Raw genomic sequence first — 13,861 nt, 5'->3', positions numbered from 1 at the left:
GACCACATATTACATGATTCCATCTATGTATAATGTGCAGAATAGACAAATTTATAGAGAGTAGATTAGTAGTGGCTTAGGCCTAGAGAGGTTGTGGGGGAAATGGGTAGTGACTAGTAACAGATATGGAATTTTTCAGATAATGAAAATGTTGTAAAATTGTGGTACTAGTTGCACAACTCTGTAAATATACTAAAAGCCACTGAACTGTAAACTTTATTTTTATTTTTTTATTTTTATTTTTTTTTATTTTTTAAAGATTTTATCTATCTATTCATGATAAACATAGAGAGAGAGACAGAGGCAGAGAGAGAGGCAGAGGCAGAAGCAGGCTCCACGCTGGGAACCCAACGCACTCGATGCCGGGACTCCAGGATCACGCCCTGGGCCAAAGGTAGGCGCTGAACCACTGAGCCACCCAGGGATCCCCTGAACTGTAAACTTTAAATGGTAAATTGTACTATGGGAATTATTTCTTTATAAAGCCGTTTAAAGCAGAGAGTTATGAGGCCCTGTGTTGGGCTCTGCACTCAGTATGGAGTCTGCTTGGGATTCTTTCCTTTTTCCTCTCCCTCCCCCTCTGCCCCTCCCCCTGCTGTCTTTCCCTCTCTCTCTCTCAAACAAATAAATAAAATCTTAAAAAAGACAGAGTTATTAAGAGGTGTTCCCACCCCACTGAGCATATGCAGAGCTCTCTTGGGATCATACCTACAGAGACATTACATTATTGAGGCCATAGCAGGATAGCTGAATGCTGTGGTTTCCTTTTTATATATACAAAGGCAGCAAAGATCATTAACCTTCCTCAGCTTGTATGAAGATTATCTATTCATAAGTGAATTATTTTGCTTCAAGATGGCCGAGCTTATCAACACTATAGAAAAGTAGAACATATAAACATACAAACCATCAAACACACAAAGCATCTGTATCAGAATTTAAAATAAACACTCAAGGAGCACTACTCTTGTAAACAAAATTTAAGAGCTAGTAAATAGTATATAAAATTTTACCTTAAAAAGAACCATAAAACAATTTTGAATGCTAAGTAAAAATTATGCTTCTGAAGCAATTGGAGTCCAGTGTGCTGATATTTATAACATTTTGAAACGCATCAAAAACCCGATATGGATTGATAAAGGGATAGACAGATGGACATATGTAATAAAACAAATACAGCAAGATGTTCACTGTAAAACCCAGGCAGTGGGTATATAGTTCTTTCCACCTTTCCAAAAGTTTTAAAATTTGTGTTAAAATGTTGGTGGCAGAGGCGGGGTGTTAAGTAAGAGATGACTGCTTAGAGAGAAAAGGCCCACTTCAACAAAACCTGCATCTTCTATTTTGACAGCTGAGGAAGCAAAATAAATGCACATAACAAAGAAGTGGGTGGAATTCTTTTCTCTTACCATAACCTGGTCTAAGTATTCAGATGTAAAGAAGAACAATTATATATGCCACATTTCAGGCTAGAAGAATTAAAGGGGCCATGAGAAAGACTACAGATTTTTAAATGGTGTCATGATTTGCAGAAGCAGAGGGGGGAAAATAGCCAATCTAATGAACTAATTAATTTAGGCTTTTGAATCTTGGTCCTTTTAAACAGGGCTACAGCTGAGCACGATAAGCTAATGGTAAATAAGAGCCCCACCTCCACCAGAAAGCAAATATGCAAGGACTCTTGATTTTGCTTTCTGTTCTCCTTAAAGGTGACCAGCTGGTTGACAGCTCATTTTAAGTGCTCCTACTGTGCGGATTTTGGCTGCCAGAGAAAACCTCCTCCTTGAAGGTGAGCCACAGTTTTGTTCTCAGTCCTCTTTTTCTTAGTAAGGATAGGCTTTGACAAGAGTGTCCTGGCTCAAGATTTTGCCTCCTTCTTACACATACATGTCCCATCTACAGGTGGGCTCTTAAGAGATGCCTACTGGAGTCAGGGTAAGGGTTAAGGATGTGGCTGTTCTTTCTAGAGTTTTCTTTCCAAAGATTGCACAACAGTTAGCGTAGAACTATCCCAGTCTGGGGAGAGCCCTCGGTCAGAGGCAAGCTTAGTACTTGAAGGACAAAAGGCTTCTTGACAGACTGACTACAGGAAATGGGGTAGCCCTAGCATAATCATCTCCAGCCCATTCCAAAGAGCATCTCTCTTTTCCGCACTGAACCTCTTCTCCCCTTCCATGTCAATTTCTAGAGCTAGAACGATCTCATCATCAACTCCTCAGAGTCAAGTTCCCCAAGGGTTCATATCTGGGGAACTCCCTCCCTATCATGCCTCAGCTGCCCCCCACCTCCTACCCCAGTCCTTCAGCTCTGGACACCTTCCCCGCCCCATTCACCCGCTGGCCACTGCCTGGTCTCAGACTCAACCTCTCCAAACGCTGAGATATGAAGAGCTTGACCTCGTCAAGGGGCACACCTCCACCTCTCAGACCCGAAGTCCCCCCAAGCTTCAGGACTGGAACCCTTCATCCTTCAAAGCAGGCTCATTCTTCCAGCTCCTCCGAGCCAGGCCCCCTCTCCCCGCAAACCCTTCAAAACTGGGGCCATTTCCTACCCCATGTCCCAGAGCCAGGTCCCTAACCCCATAGCCCTCATCCTCGGCCACACCGCCTCCCCAATCGCCGCTTTGGTGTTTTTGGCGCCCCCGCCAGGGCCGGATCCATACCATCGTCGGGACTCCGGAGGCGGGCAGGCGCGCGGTCACCGCAATAACGGCCCCGGGCCTCGACGGCACGCGCGGGGGGCGGGGCCTGCGGCGGGGGCGGGGCCTGGCGGGGGCCAGCCGGTCTCGCGGACCGAGACAGGTGAGGGGCGGCCGCGGATGGCGGAGCAGTGGGATCTGGACGAGGAAGGCGTCCGCCGCCTGGGGGCGTTGACTCTGGAGCAGCCCGGTAGGGCCGGGCGGGGAGGCCCTGGGCCGGGAGCGTGGGGTCTGAGGCTGAGGGCAGAAAACAGGTGGAGGCGAGGAAACCTCAGGGGGCCGCGGGGGAGTGGCGGCGGCGGCGCGGTCCCTGAGGCGGAGGAGGAGTTACTGAGGCAGAAGTTACCCCGAGGTGGAGGCAAAGGACGGTGAAGTAACCGGAGATCCGGGGAGGAGGGCGAGGAACTGAAGGAGACCCACGGAGTCCGAAGGGGAGAAGGAGAAACTAGACTAACGGGACGCGGTGGCCGGAAGCACAGAACTGGACGGAGCCTGAGCTGGTGGAAGGAAACGGAAGCCCCGGGGGCGTTGTCGGGAGAAGGGACGAGCCGAGCAGCGCCTCCCAGGGCGCGGCGCTCTGAGGAAGGCGCCAAGGCCAAGGGCGTTCGTTCGGCGTTTTCTGAGATTTCGGACCCAGGAGGGCTTTTCCTCTTTAGGGTAAAGTGAGAAAGGATGTTCCCTCATCAACCCCTCGCTTCGTCTAGCCTCCGCCTCAAGGACGTGGGTTTTTAAATTTTATTTTCTTTAAACCCATCTGGATGCGCGGCCTCCTTTTAAGAGACGCTGAGAAAGGCGCCTAAATTGTAAAAAGCAATAGCGAAAGAGCTGATCTCTCAGGGCGCTAGAGAGAACCGGCTGAGTAACCGCTGAGCCCACCTGGGACCTGGGGTCTGATTCACACAGCTTGTTTTCTGAATTTCTGAGGAGTAGAAATGTTGGAAAAGTTATCGGCATTCCTAATTCAGCTTTCACCCTTAATGAATTTACTCTAGCATTCAGGCCCCGTGTAAAATGCTCCCCGACGCCCCCCGCGATGCTTAATCCCCGAAACAAGCCTGTAAAGTAGATGCTGTTACTGTGCTTATTTTACAAATGGGTTAAGATTAGGTTTAGGGTCCTGTCCAAAGGGACACAGCCAGGGTGTATTAACCCAGGACTCTCGAGTCCAGAGCCTATACTCAAATAGCCATAACAAAAAATTACCTCTCATGCTTTCTCTAGTACCATTTATTTGTGGGATGAGATGATTTTGCTGTTTAAAAATTATTATTTAAAATTTATAAAAACTTGGGCAGCCCGGGTGGCTCAGAGGTTTAGCGCCGCCTTCGGCCCAGGGCGTGATCCTGGAGACCCTGAATCGAGTCCCACGTCGGGCTCCCTGCATGGGGCCTGCTTCTCCCTCTGCCTGTGTCTCTGCCTCTCCCTCTCTCGTTCTCTCTCTCTGTGTCTCTCATGAATAAATAAATAAAATCTTAAAAATTTTATAAAAACTAGGGCATGCTAGAAACAAGCATTACATGAATGACAAAGAGGTTATTAATCTTTCCTTCCTCTGGAAATGCCTCCACCCCCAACAAAGGTAATGATTTGGTATGTGTATGTGTAGACTGATGCAAATATTTCAGGTTTATTTTTTCTTTTCTACACTACTTTGAGCTCTCCTATTTTACAAGTTAACTAAGAAAAGCTTTATTGGTTTGACACACTTTTGTACTTTTCTTGCCCTTATAAAAATATTGATTCAATTTTATTCAGTTGGGGGGGGGCATGTACTCCTTCCATTCTCCAGCTATAATGATACATGGCAGATTTTTTTTTTTTTTTGCTTGCTTTTGTTTCCTTGTTTTGTTACAGCGGTTTGAATAACAAAATTAACTGTTCATTCTGACAATTCAAACAATGCTAAAGTGTCTAAAATAATATTCTTCCAGGACACCCCGGGGGGGGGGGGCGGGGCTCAGCAGTTGAGCACCTGCCTTTGGCTCAGGGCTTGATCCTGGAGTCCCGGATTAAGTCCCGCAGTTGGCTCCCTGCATGCAGCCTGCTTCTCCCTCTGCCTCTCTCTCTCTCTCTCTCTCTCTCATGAATAAATAAAACTTTTTTTTTTAATTTTTATTTATTTATGATAGTCACACAGAGATAGAGAGAGAGAGGCAGAGACATAGGCAGAGGGAGAAGCAGGCTCCATGCACCGGGAGCCCGATGTGGGATTCGATCCCGGGTCTCCAGGATCGCGCCCTGGGCCAAAGGCAGGCGCCAAACCGCTGCGCCACCCAGGGATCCCTCTCATGAATAAATAAATAAAATCTTTAAAAAATGAAATATTCTTCCCTCTCTTTCCATACCTTTCCCATTACTTATACAAACATATACACATAGGTATTTTTTTAAGGTATAAGAACATATCTATTATTTGGCAATTTACTTTTTATCAGTAAACCAGATATTTTCAATTAATGTGCTGATATCCACATTCTAAAATTATGTAAAAAATCACAACAGTCAACTCTGGGGGAGAAAGGCTTTTACTTTTATTCTGTACTTTTCTGTATTGTTGGAATTTTCTGGCTACATAAGTGTTACTTTCTTTTTAATGTTCACAATATTGGTGCAGTTATAGACTGTTTTGTATGTTTGGGTTTTTTTGTTATATTTCTCTGTACTAAAAAATTCCCATAAATGTTTAAATTATCCTTTGCCATGCAGAAAATTTTCATTTTAAGGTATTTAAGCTTATTTTTCCTTATGATTTGTGATTTTCTTGTCTTATTTATGGAGTTTTTCCCTACACTGATGAATAAAATTTTTTTTCTAAAAGTTCTGCAGCTTTGCTCTTCACCTTAGGTCTAATTGACTTGAAAATTTTTTTATACAAGATGGGATTTGGTATAATTTTATTTTTTATACTGATAGCCAGTTTCCTTGGAACCTATATATAGTATCTTTGCTATATTCCAAGTACCTTTGTAAATGTGGATCTGTTTCTAGGCTTTCTGTTCTGTTTCCCTATTTTGTTTTGCCTATTCCTACACCAATATCACACTTTTGTAACTACCATGGCTTAACAGTAGGTTTTGATAACTGGTAGAGTCGATGCCCTCCTTCAGTTTGCTTTCCTCTTTGTCCATCAAAGTTGTCTAGGCTATTCTTAGCCCTTTATTCTCATTTAGAATTTTAGAATCAGCTTGTCAGTTTTCATGAAAGCATCTTAAGCACGGATGTGTCCTGATCTAATACTTATTTTTAAAATATGACTCTCACCCATTAAAAGCCTATTCAGTAGTCCAGATAAGAGAGAATGAGTGGCTTGGACTAGGAGGATGACAGTGGACAGTCAAGGTGTATTTTGTGGGTAAACAGGACAGGACTTACAAAAATAATTGAATATGAGAGATGAGGAAAGGGAAGATTCAAAAATAACACTTAGCCTTGGTTTAAGTTATTGCTGGGTAGACAATGGTGCTATATATATATATATACATATATATAGAGAGAGAAAGAGCAAAGACTATGGGAAATATGGCTTGGGGAGAGGGAATCAAGAATGCTGTTTTGAACATATTAAGTTTAAAATACCTACTAGACATTTAAATATGAGATTTTTAGTAGGCAATTGGATATACAAATCTGGATTTCGGAGAGAGGTCAAGGTTAGAGATGTAAATTTTGGGAGACAAAGCAAATAATATTTAAAGTGCTGGGAATGGGTGAACTCACCTAACTAGAGAATGTGTATGGAGAATAGAAGAAGGTTTAAGACTCATCATGGGGTATTTCAATGTTTAGAGGTTGAATAGAGAAAGAAGAACATGATGTCTTGGAATTTAAGAAAGGGTAGTAATCAAGGAAATAATGATCAGCTGTGCTAAATGCTACTGACAGGCTAAGCAAGCAGGAAATATCTGTTAGGTTTGGCAACATGGAACTCATTGATCACTTAAACTAGGGGAGTTTCAAGAGAATGGGGAGGAGGGAAGCCAGACTGAGTTGGGATGAAAAGGAAATATGTGAGGGAAAAGGGATAGTGAAGGTAAGAACCGTTCCTTAGAAATTTGGCTATAGGGCAGCCCTGGCTCAGTGGTTGAGCATCTGCCATCAGCTCAGGGTGTGATCCTGGGGTTCCCCAGGGTTGAGACCCACATTGGGCTTCCTGCATGGAGTCTGCTTCTCCCTCTGCCTATGTCTCTGCCTCTTTCTTTTTGTGTCTCTCATGAATAAATAAATAAAATCTTTAAAAAAAATTTTTGGCTATACAAGGGAACACAGAAGTGGAATAATTAGTTGAGGGATATGATGTGGGATCAAGAACAAGTTATTTATTTATTTATTTATTTATTTATTTATTTTTAATTTTTTTAAATTTTTTTTTTATTTATTTATGATAGTCACACAGAGAGAGAGAGAGAGGCAGAGACACAGGCAGAGGGAGAAGCAGGCTCCATGCACCGGGAGCCCGATGTGGGATTCGATCCCGGGTCTCCAGGATCACGCCCTGGGCCAAAGGCAGGCGCCAAACCGCTGCGCCACCCAGGGATCCTGATATTTGTCTTTATTTTATTTTATTTTATTTTATTTTATTTTTTTTTTTTTAAAGAGAATGACCTTATTCTTTTTTTTTTATGATAGTCGCACAGAGAGAGAGAGGCAGAGACACAGGCAGAGGGAGAAGCAGGCTCCAGGCACCGGGAGCCCGACGTGGGATTCGATCCCGAGTCTCCAGGATCGCGCCTTGGGCCAAAGGCAGGCACTAAACTGCTGCGCCACCCAGGGATCCCGATATTTGTCTTTTTAAAAAAATTCCAGGGGAGCCTCAGTGGCTCAGTTGGTTAAGTGTCTGTCTTCAGCTCAGGTCATGATCCTAGGGTCCTGGGATCAAGCCCCATGTTGAGCTCTCTGCTCAGCAGGGAGTCTGCTTCTCTCTGGCTCTTCCCCTCCTTCTGCTCTCACTCTATCTGTTAAATAAAACCTTTAAAGGGCCACCTGGGTGGCTCAGTCAGTTGTGTTTCTGCCTTCAGCTCAGGTCATGATCAGGGTCCTGGGATTGAGTCCCATGTTGAATCCCCTGCTGAGCAGGGAGCCTGCTTCTCCCTCTCCCTCTGCCTGCCGCTCCCCCTGCTTGTGCTCTTTCTCTCTCTGTGTCAAATGAATAAATAAAAAATCTTTAAAAAATTTAAAAAATGTTTAATTCCAATATAGTCAATATACAGTGTTATATTCATTTCAGGCGTACAATATAGTGATTCAACAATATCATGCATCACCCAGTGTTCATCCTGACAATGGCACTCCTTTAAAAAAATATTTTAATTATTTATTCATGAGAGACACAGAGAGAGAGGCAGAGACATAGGTAGAGGGAGAAGCAGGCTCCCCAAGGGAAGCCCAATGTGGGACTCCATCCCCAGACCTGGGACGACACTCTGAGCTGAAGGAAGATGCTCAACCGCTGAGCCACCCAGGCGTCCCAACAATGGCACTCCTTAATCAGCATCACCTATTTCACCCCTCTGGTAACCATCAGTTTGTTCTCAACAGTTAAGAGTCTGTTTCTTGGCTTGTCTCTCTTTGTCTTTTTCCTTTCTCCTTTGCTCATTTGTTTTGTTAAATTCCACATATGAGTGAAATCATAAGGTACTTGTCTTTCTCTGGCTTATTTCATATGACATTATACAGTTGATATTTGTCTTTTTTTTAAGATTTTATTTATTCATGAGAGACACAGAGAGAGAGAGGCAGAGACACAGACAGAGGGAGGAGCAGGCTCCATGCAGGGAGCCCGAGGTGGGACTCCATCCTGAGACTCCAGGATCACGCCCTGGGCGGAAGGCAGGTGCTAAAACCGCTGAGCCACCTGGGGTTGCCCGATATTTGTCTTAAATATTATTTGATCTATAGGTTCCCCCTTCTTTTTTTCCTTGCATTTTCTATTGTCCTTAAAGAAACTAGGCCATTTGTCTTGAATAGTTTCTTACAATTTGGATTTTGCTCCTGACATTCCTAAGATGTTTAACATTTTCCCCTGTTCTTATGAATTACTAGTTAGCTGAAGCTTGATTAGATTTGGGTTGGTTTGTTTTTTGCAAGACTACTTCATAGGTGAGGGTATATACTTCTGTCATGAAGTATATAATTATCTGGTATTCTTTTTGTGATATTATCAGCTACTGAATACAACTGTGTAAAGTCCATTAATTCATTAGGGATTGCAAAAATGATATGATAATTTTCTAATTCTGTCTTTCATTTTTATTAGTTGTAAAACTTATATAAAAAAGACATTTCCTATCAACTATTTGGTTATCTTGAGGTACAGTTTGTAAAGGAAAAACAGGATAGATACTTTGATTTTTTTTTTCAGCTTATTTATCAGTTTTTGGAAAAATGAGTTGTTCTCTTAGCATCCCCTAAAGGTGACCAATGAGAGAGTTGCTTTGTTTTCTGAGTATCATTATAAATTCACGGATTTAAGTATTTTTGGTGTGTTCCAATCCATTGTAGTTATTATAATTGCTACTGAACTTGTGCCAACTTTGGCTAGTGGAAAATCTTTTAGGTTGATTCCTGAGGCCTTTTTAAAGTTTTCTTTATTTTTTTTTTAAGATTTTATTTATTTATTCATGAGAGACACAGAGAGAGAGAGGCAGAGACACAGGCAGAGGGAGAAGCAGGCTCTATGCAGGGAGCCCGATGTGGGACTCAATCCTGGGACTCCAGGATCACACCCTGGGCCAAAGGCAGGCGCTAAACCACTGAGCCACCCAGGGATGCCCTAAAGTTTTCTTTATTTGAAAGTGTTTCATCATCATTATAACAAGCTTTATTAAAGATTATGAATTCAGTTTCCAAGGGAGTTATAAATGATTTTCTATAGAGAGATTATTTACTTGATGTGTTGTTTTCATGGATAAGATATGTTTTGACCCATTGGGGTTATGTAGCTCATGTATTAAAATTGGAAGTTTATTCTATTGTTCTTGACATCTGTGACATGCAATGTTTGATTTGATCTCTGACCTATTTGTCTTCACCTTTTTATAAACATTGAAACTGCATAACTCTTAAGACCTTGCACTTCAGGACGCCTGGGTGGCTCAGCAGTTAAGCATCTGCCTTTGGCTCAGGGTGTGATTCAGGGTGATCCCCACATCCCACTCCTTGCATGGAGCCTGTGTCTCCTCCTCTGCCTGTGTCTCTGCCTCTCTTCCTGTGTCTCTCATGAATAAATAAATAAAATCTTAAAAAAAAATGACCTTGCACTTCATATGAATCATAAAAGACTGTTGGGGCACCTGGGTGGCCCAGTGGTTGAGCCTCTGCCTTTGGCTCAGGTTGTGATCCCAGGGTCCTGGGATCAAGTCTTGTGTTGGGCTCCGTGGGGAGCCTGCTTATCCCTCTGCCTATGTCTCTGACTCTCTCTCTGTGTCTCATGAATAAATAAGTAAAATCTTTTTTAAAAAATCACTGTGGCAGTTTATCATTTGAGTGAAAATCCTAGTTCTCTTTAAAATATTAAAATGTCTGCTCTTCGAAAAAGACTGCAGTGAAAGACATGAGAAATGCTGCAGGGCACTGATAGAATAATTGACCTTAGCTTTTGTCTCATGGTAATAGATTCTTAAGGTACCAGATCATTGCATACTACAGGACTACCAATATGCTGCCCTCAAAGTCAGGAAAAAAATTTTTTTGAGATATAACTCACATACTATAAAATTTAAAGTATATAATCTAGTGCCACTTAGTTCATTGTACAACCATTACTATTGTCTAGTTTCAGAACATTTTTTTTCATCAGCCCTAAAGGAAACTCTATACACATTAGGCAGTCCCTTCTCATTTCCAGCTTTCACCCGAGCCCCTGGCAACCACTAACCTGTTTCTGTCTCTATGGATTTGCCTGCTCTGGATATTCCATATAAATAGAATCATACAATATATGGCTTTTTTAACCTGGCTCCTTTCACTTAGCATGATATTTTAGTATATGTGCTGCCAAAGCGAGTACCTTAGCATGGTATTTTAAAGTTCATCTATATTTTATCATGTATGGGTACTTTGTTCCTTTTTTATTAATAGAATTTATTTTTTAAGATTTTATTTATTTATTCATGAGAGACACAGAGGGAGAAAGGCAGAGACATAGGCAGAGGGAGAAGCAGGCTCCATTCAGGGAGCCTGACGTGGGAATCGATCCCAGGATTCTAGGATCACACTCTGGGCCGAAGGCAGGTGTTAAACCACTGAGCCACCCAGGGATCCCTTGAATTTATTTTTTTAAAGCATTTTTAGGTTTATAGAAAAGCTGAGCAGAGGGTACAGAGAGTTTTGTAAAAGCTCCCTCTTCCCCTCTCATATCTCCCCCACATCTCCCCACAATTTCTCCTGCTATTATTATCTTGCATTTGTGGTACGTTTGTTGTGATTGGTGAACTAATATCAATATATTATTATTAACTGAAGTCTGTTGTTTACATTAAGATTCATCCTTTGTGTTGTATGATCGTGTTTTGACAAATATGTAATGTCATGTGTATACCATTAGAGTATCAAACAGAATAGTTCTACTGCCCTAAATATCCCCTATGTTCCATTGGTTCATCCCTCCCTTTCCACTTAACCTCTGGCAACTACTCATCTTTTTACTAGTACTTTTTTCAGAATGTCATATAGTTTCAGAATGTCATAAGTAATCATTTAATATGTAATCTCTGGCAACTACTAGCCATTTTAAAAAAAGATTTGAAAAAAAAAAAAAGATTTGAGAGAGAGAGGGCATGTGCGTGGAAGTGTGGGGGAGGGCAAAGGGAAAGGGAGGGAGAGAATCCCCCCACCAGCAAGCTCCCCACTGAGCACAGAGCCTGACACAGGGCTGTAAGGCTCCATCCCAGGACCCTGGGATCATGGCCTAAGCCAAAATCAAGAGCTAGATCTTTAACCGACTGACTGAGCCACCAAGGCACCCTCAACCACTAACCTTTTTAAAAAGTCTTTTAATTGAGATATAAATGATATACATTATATGTCAGTTTCAGATATACAAGATAATGATTTGATATTTGTATACATTTTGTTGTGTATACATACAATAAATCTAGTTAGCATTTGTCACCTTACATAGTTACAAAGAAATTTATTTTCTTGTGATGAGAACATATAAGACCTACTTAGCAACTTTCAAATATGCAATGCAGTATTATTAAATAGTCACCATTCTGTACATCAGTGAGCTGTTTAGTGTTGCCTTTTTCACAATCTCATATAGTTGGAATCATACAACATGTAAGCTTTTCAGACTGGCTTCTTTCACTTAGCAATATGTATTTAAATTTTCTCTGTCTTTCCACAGCTCAATTGATAGCTCATTTCTTTTTATTGCTGAATAATATTACACTGCGTGGAGGTACCATAGTTTATTTATCCATTTGCTTATTGAAGAACATCTTGGTTGCTTCTAAGTTTTGGCAGTTATAAATTGCTATAAACATTCAGGTTTATACATACAAGCCTTTATGTACAGGTATAGGTGCTATAAACCTAGAGGTTTCTGGGATGCCTGGGTGGCTCAGTGGTTGAGTGTCTGCCTTCAGCTCAGGGCGTGATCTGGGATTCCCAGGATCAAGTCCTGCATGGGGCTCCCTGCATGGAGCCTGCTTCTCCTCCCTCTGCCTGTATCTCTGCTTCTATGTGTCTCTCATGAATAAATAAATAAAATCTTTAAAAAGTATATAGAAGTTTCTGTGTGGACATAAACTTTCAACTCATTTGGGCAAGTATCAAGGTGCATGATTGCTAGATCATCTGGTAAGCTGTGTTTAGACGGCTGTGTTTAAGACACTACCAAACTGCCCCAGGCACCCCTAGAGTCACACAGGTACCTCTGATCTTCACTTTTGAAAGGACTTTTTATTTTATTTTATTTTTTAGTTCTATCTTTGTTTTCAAATCTTCCTTTTTTCCTGAAGATTTATTTCAAATCTTCCTTTTTTCAAAAAGTTTGAAAACTGCTGAAAAAATGTAAATTAGAATTCTTTTTTTTTTAATTTTTATTTATTTATGATAGTCACAGAGAGAGAGAGAGGCAGAGACACAGGCAGAGGGAGAAGCAGGCTCGATGCACCGGGAGCCCGACGTGGGATTCGATCCCGGGTCTCCAGGATCGCGCCCTGGGCCAAAGGCAGGCGCCAAACCACTGCGCCACCCAGGGATCCCGTAAATTAGAATTCTTAAAATAAAATAAAATAAAAATAAAAATGGTATTCCAGAGAAAAAGTAGCTAGTTAAGCTGGCATCTCAAAAATCACAGTGGGGCACCTGCATGGCTCAGTTGGTTAAGTGTCCAATTCCTCATTTAGGCTCAGGTCATGATCTCAACGGTGGTGAGATAGAGCCGTTGGTTCCGTGCTCAATGGAGTCTGCTTGAGATTTTCTCTTTCTCGCTCTCTCTCTCTCCCCCCCATCCCTTTGCCCCTCCCTGCTACATACACACACTCTCTGTAAAATAAATAAATCTTTATTAAAAAAATCACATTAATGTTTTCCTTCAGGGCATCCACCATACTTCATTATGCAGCAGTACTTCATGCATATTTCTCATTTAGTCACATGAATAAAAATAATTTTTACTACTTTTTAAGGGACATTCTTAAGTGAAACTGGTTATTTTAAAACACTGCAAGTATATGATGGTAAAGAGCATTCTATGAGTGTTGAGTCATCCTAAGGCCCCGGTAGTTTTGCTTTTGTACTGTAAGTGCAACAGTGAAAAAGCTAACTAGTATTTTAATATTTTTTTAAGATTTTATTTATTTATTCATGAGAGACACACACACAGAGAGAGGCAGAGACACAGGCAGAGGGAGAAGCAGACTCCAAGCAGGGAGCCCAATGTGGGACTCGATTCTGGGTCTCCAGGATCATGCCCTGGGCTGAAGGCAGCGCTAAACCACTGAGCTACCTGGGCTGCCCATATTTTAATATTATTATGAAAGTAATTAAAAAATAGTTTTGATTTTGTGGACCCTGGTACATGTCTCAGGGACCTTCAGGGGTCTAGGAACCACACTCTAAGAACTGCTACATTTTGTTTTGGTATCTTTTAACTTGTTCCAAAATATTAAGTTATAACTTTCATTTGTGATATATCTTTCTGGAGTGCTTTCATTC

The 13,861-nt window shown here is 41.7% G+C and overlaps 2 protein-coding genes across 21 annotated transcripts in view; one reads left to right on the top strand and one right to left on the bottom strand.

Moving 5' to 3' along the window:
• Positions 1-2,811, bottom strand: part of KCTD19 (potassium channel tetramerization domain containing 19) — a 31,949-nt gene extending 29,138 nt beyond the window's left edge. For 7 of the 14 annotated variants that reach the window (XM_025426481.3, XM_025426484.3, XM_025426486.3 and 4 more), the window contains exon 1: positions 2,552-2,680. In XM_025426481.3, coding sequence (XP_025282266.1) covers positions 2,552-2,665 — 114 coding nt within the window. In that variant the 5' untranslated portion in view covers positions 2,666-2,680. Of the gene's footprint in view, positions 1-708; positions 875-2,551 lie in introns of those variants that run through there. The other 7 variants (XM_025426490.3, XM_025426487.3, XM_025426489.3 and 4 more) reach the window with 6 other exon arrangements.
• LRRC36 (leucine rich repeat containing 36) overlaps positions 2,770-13,861 on the top strand; it is a 54,519-nt gene continuing 43,427 nt past the window's right edge. For 6 of the 7 annotated variants that reach the window (XM_025426506.3, XM_049109680.1, XM_049109679.1 and 3 more), the window contains exon 1: positions 2,819-2,888. In XM_025426506.3, coding sequence (XP_025282291.1) covers positions 2,819-2,888 — 70 coding nt within the window. Of the gene's footprint in view, positions 2,889-13,861 lie in introns of all 7 variants that reach the window. The other variant, XM_025426504.3, reaches the window with a different exon arrangement.

Source organism: Canis lupus, chromosome 5 (assembly GCF_003254725.2).
Source record: "Canis lupus dingo isolate Sandy chromosome 5, ASM325472v2, whole genome shotgun sequence".
Taxonomy (NCBI): Eukaryota; Metazoa; Chordata; class Mammalia; order Carnivora; family Canidae; genus Canis; species Canis lupus.
Note: the sequence above shows the minus strand (reverse complement) of the source record. Positions and strands in the feature narration are given on the sequence as shown.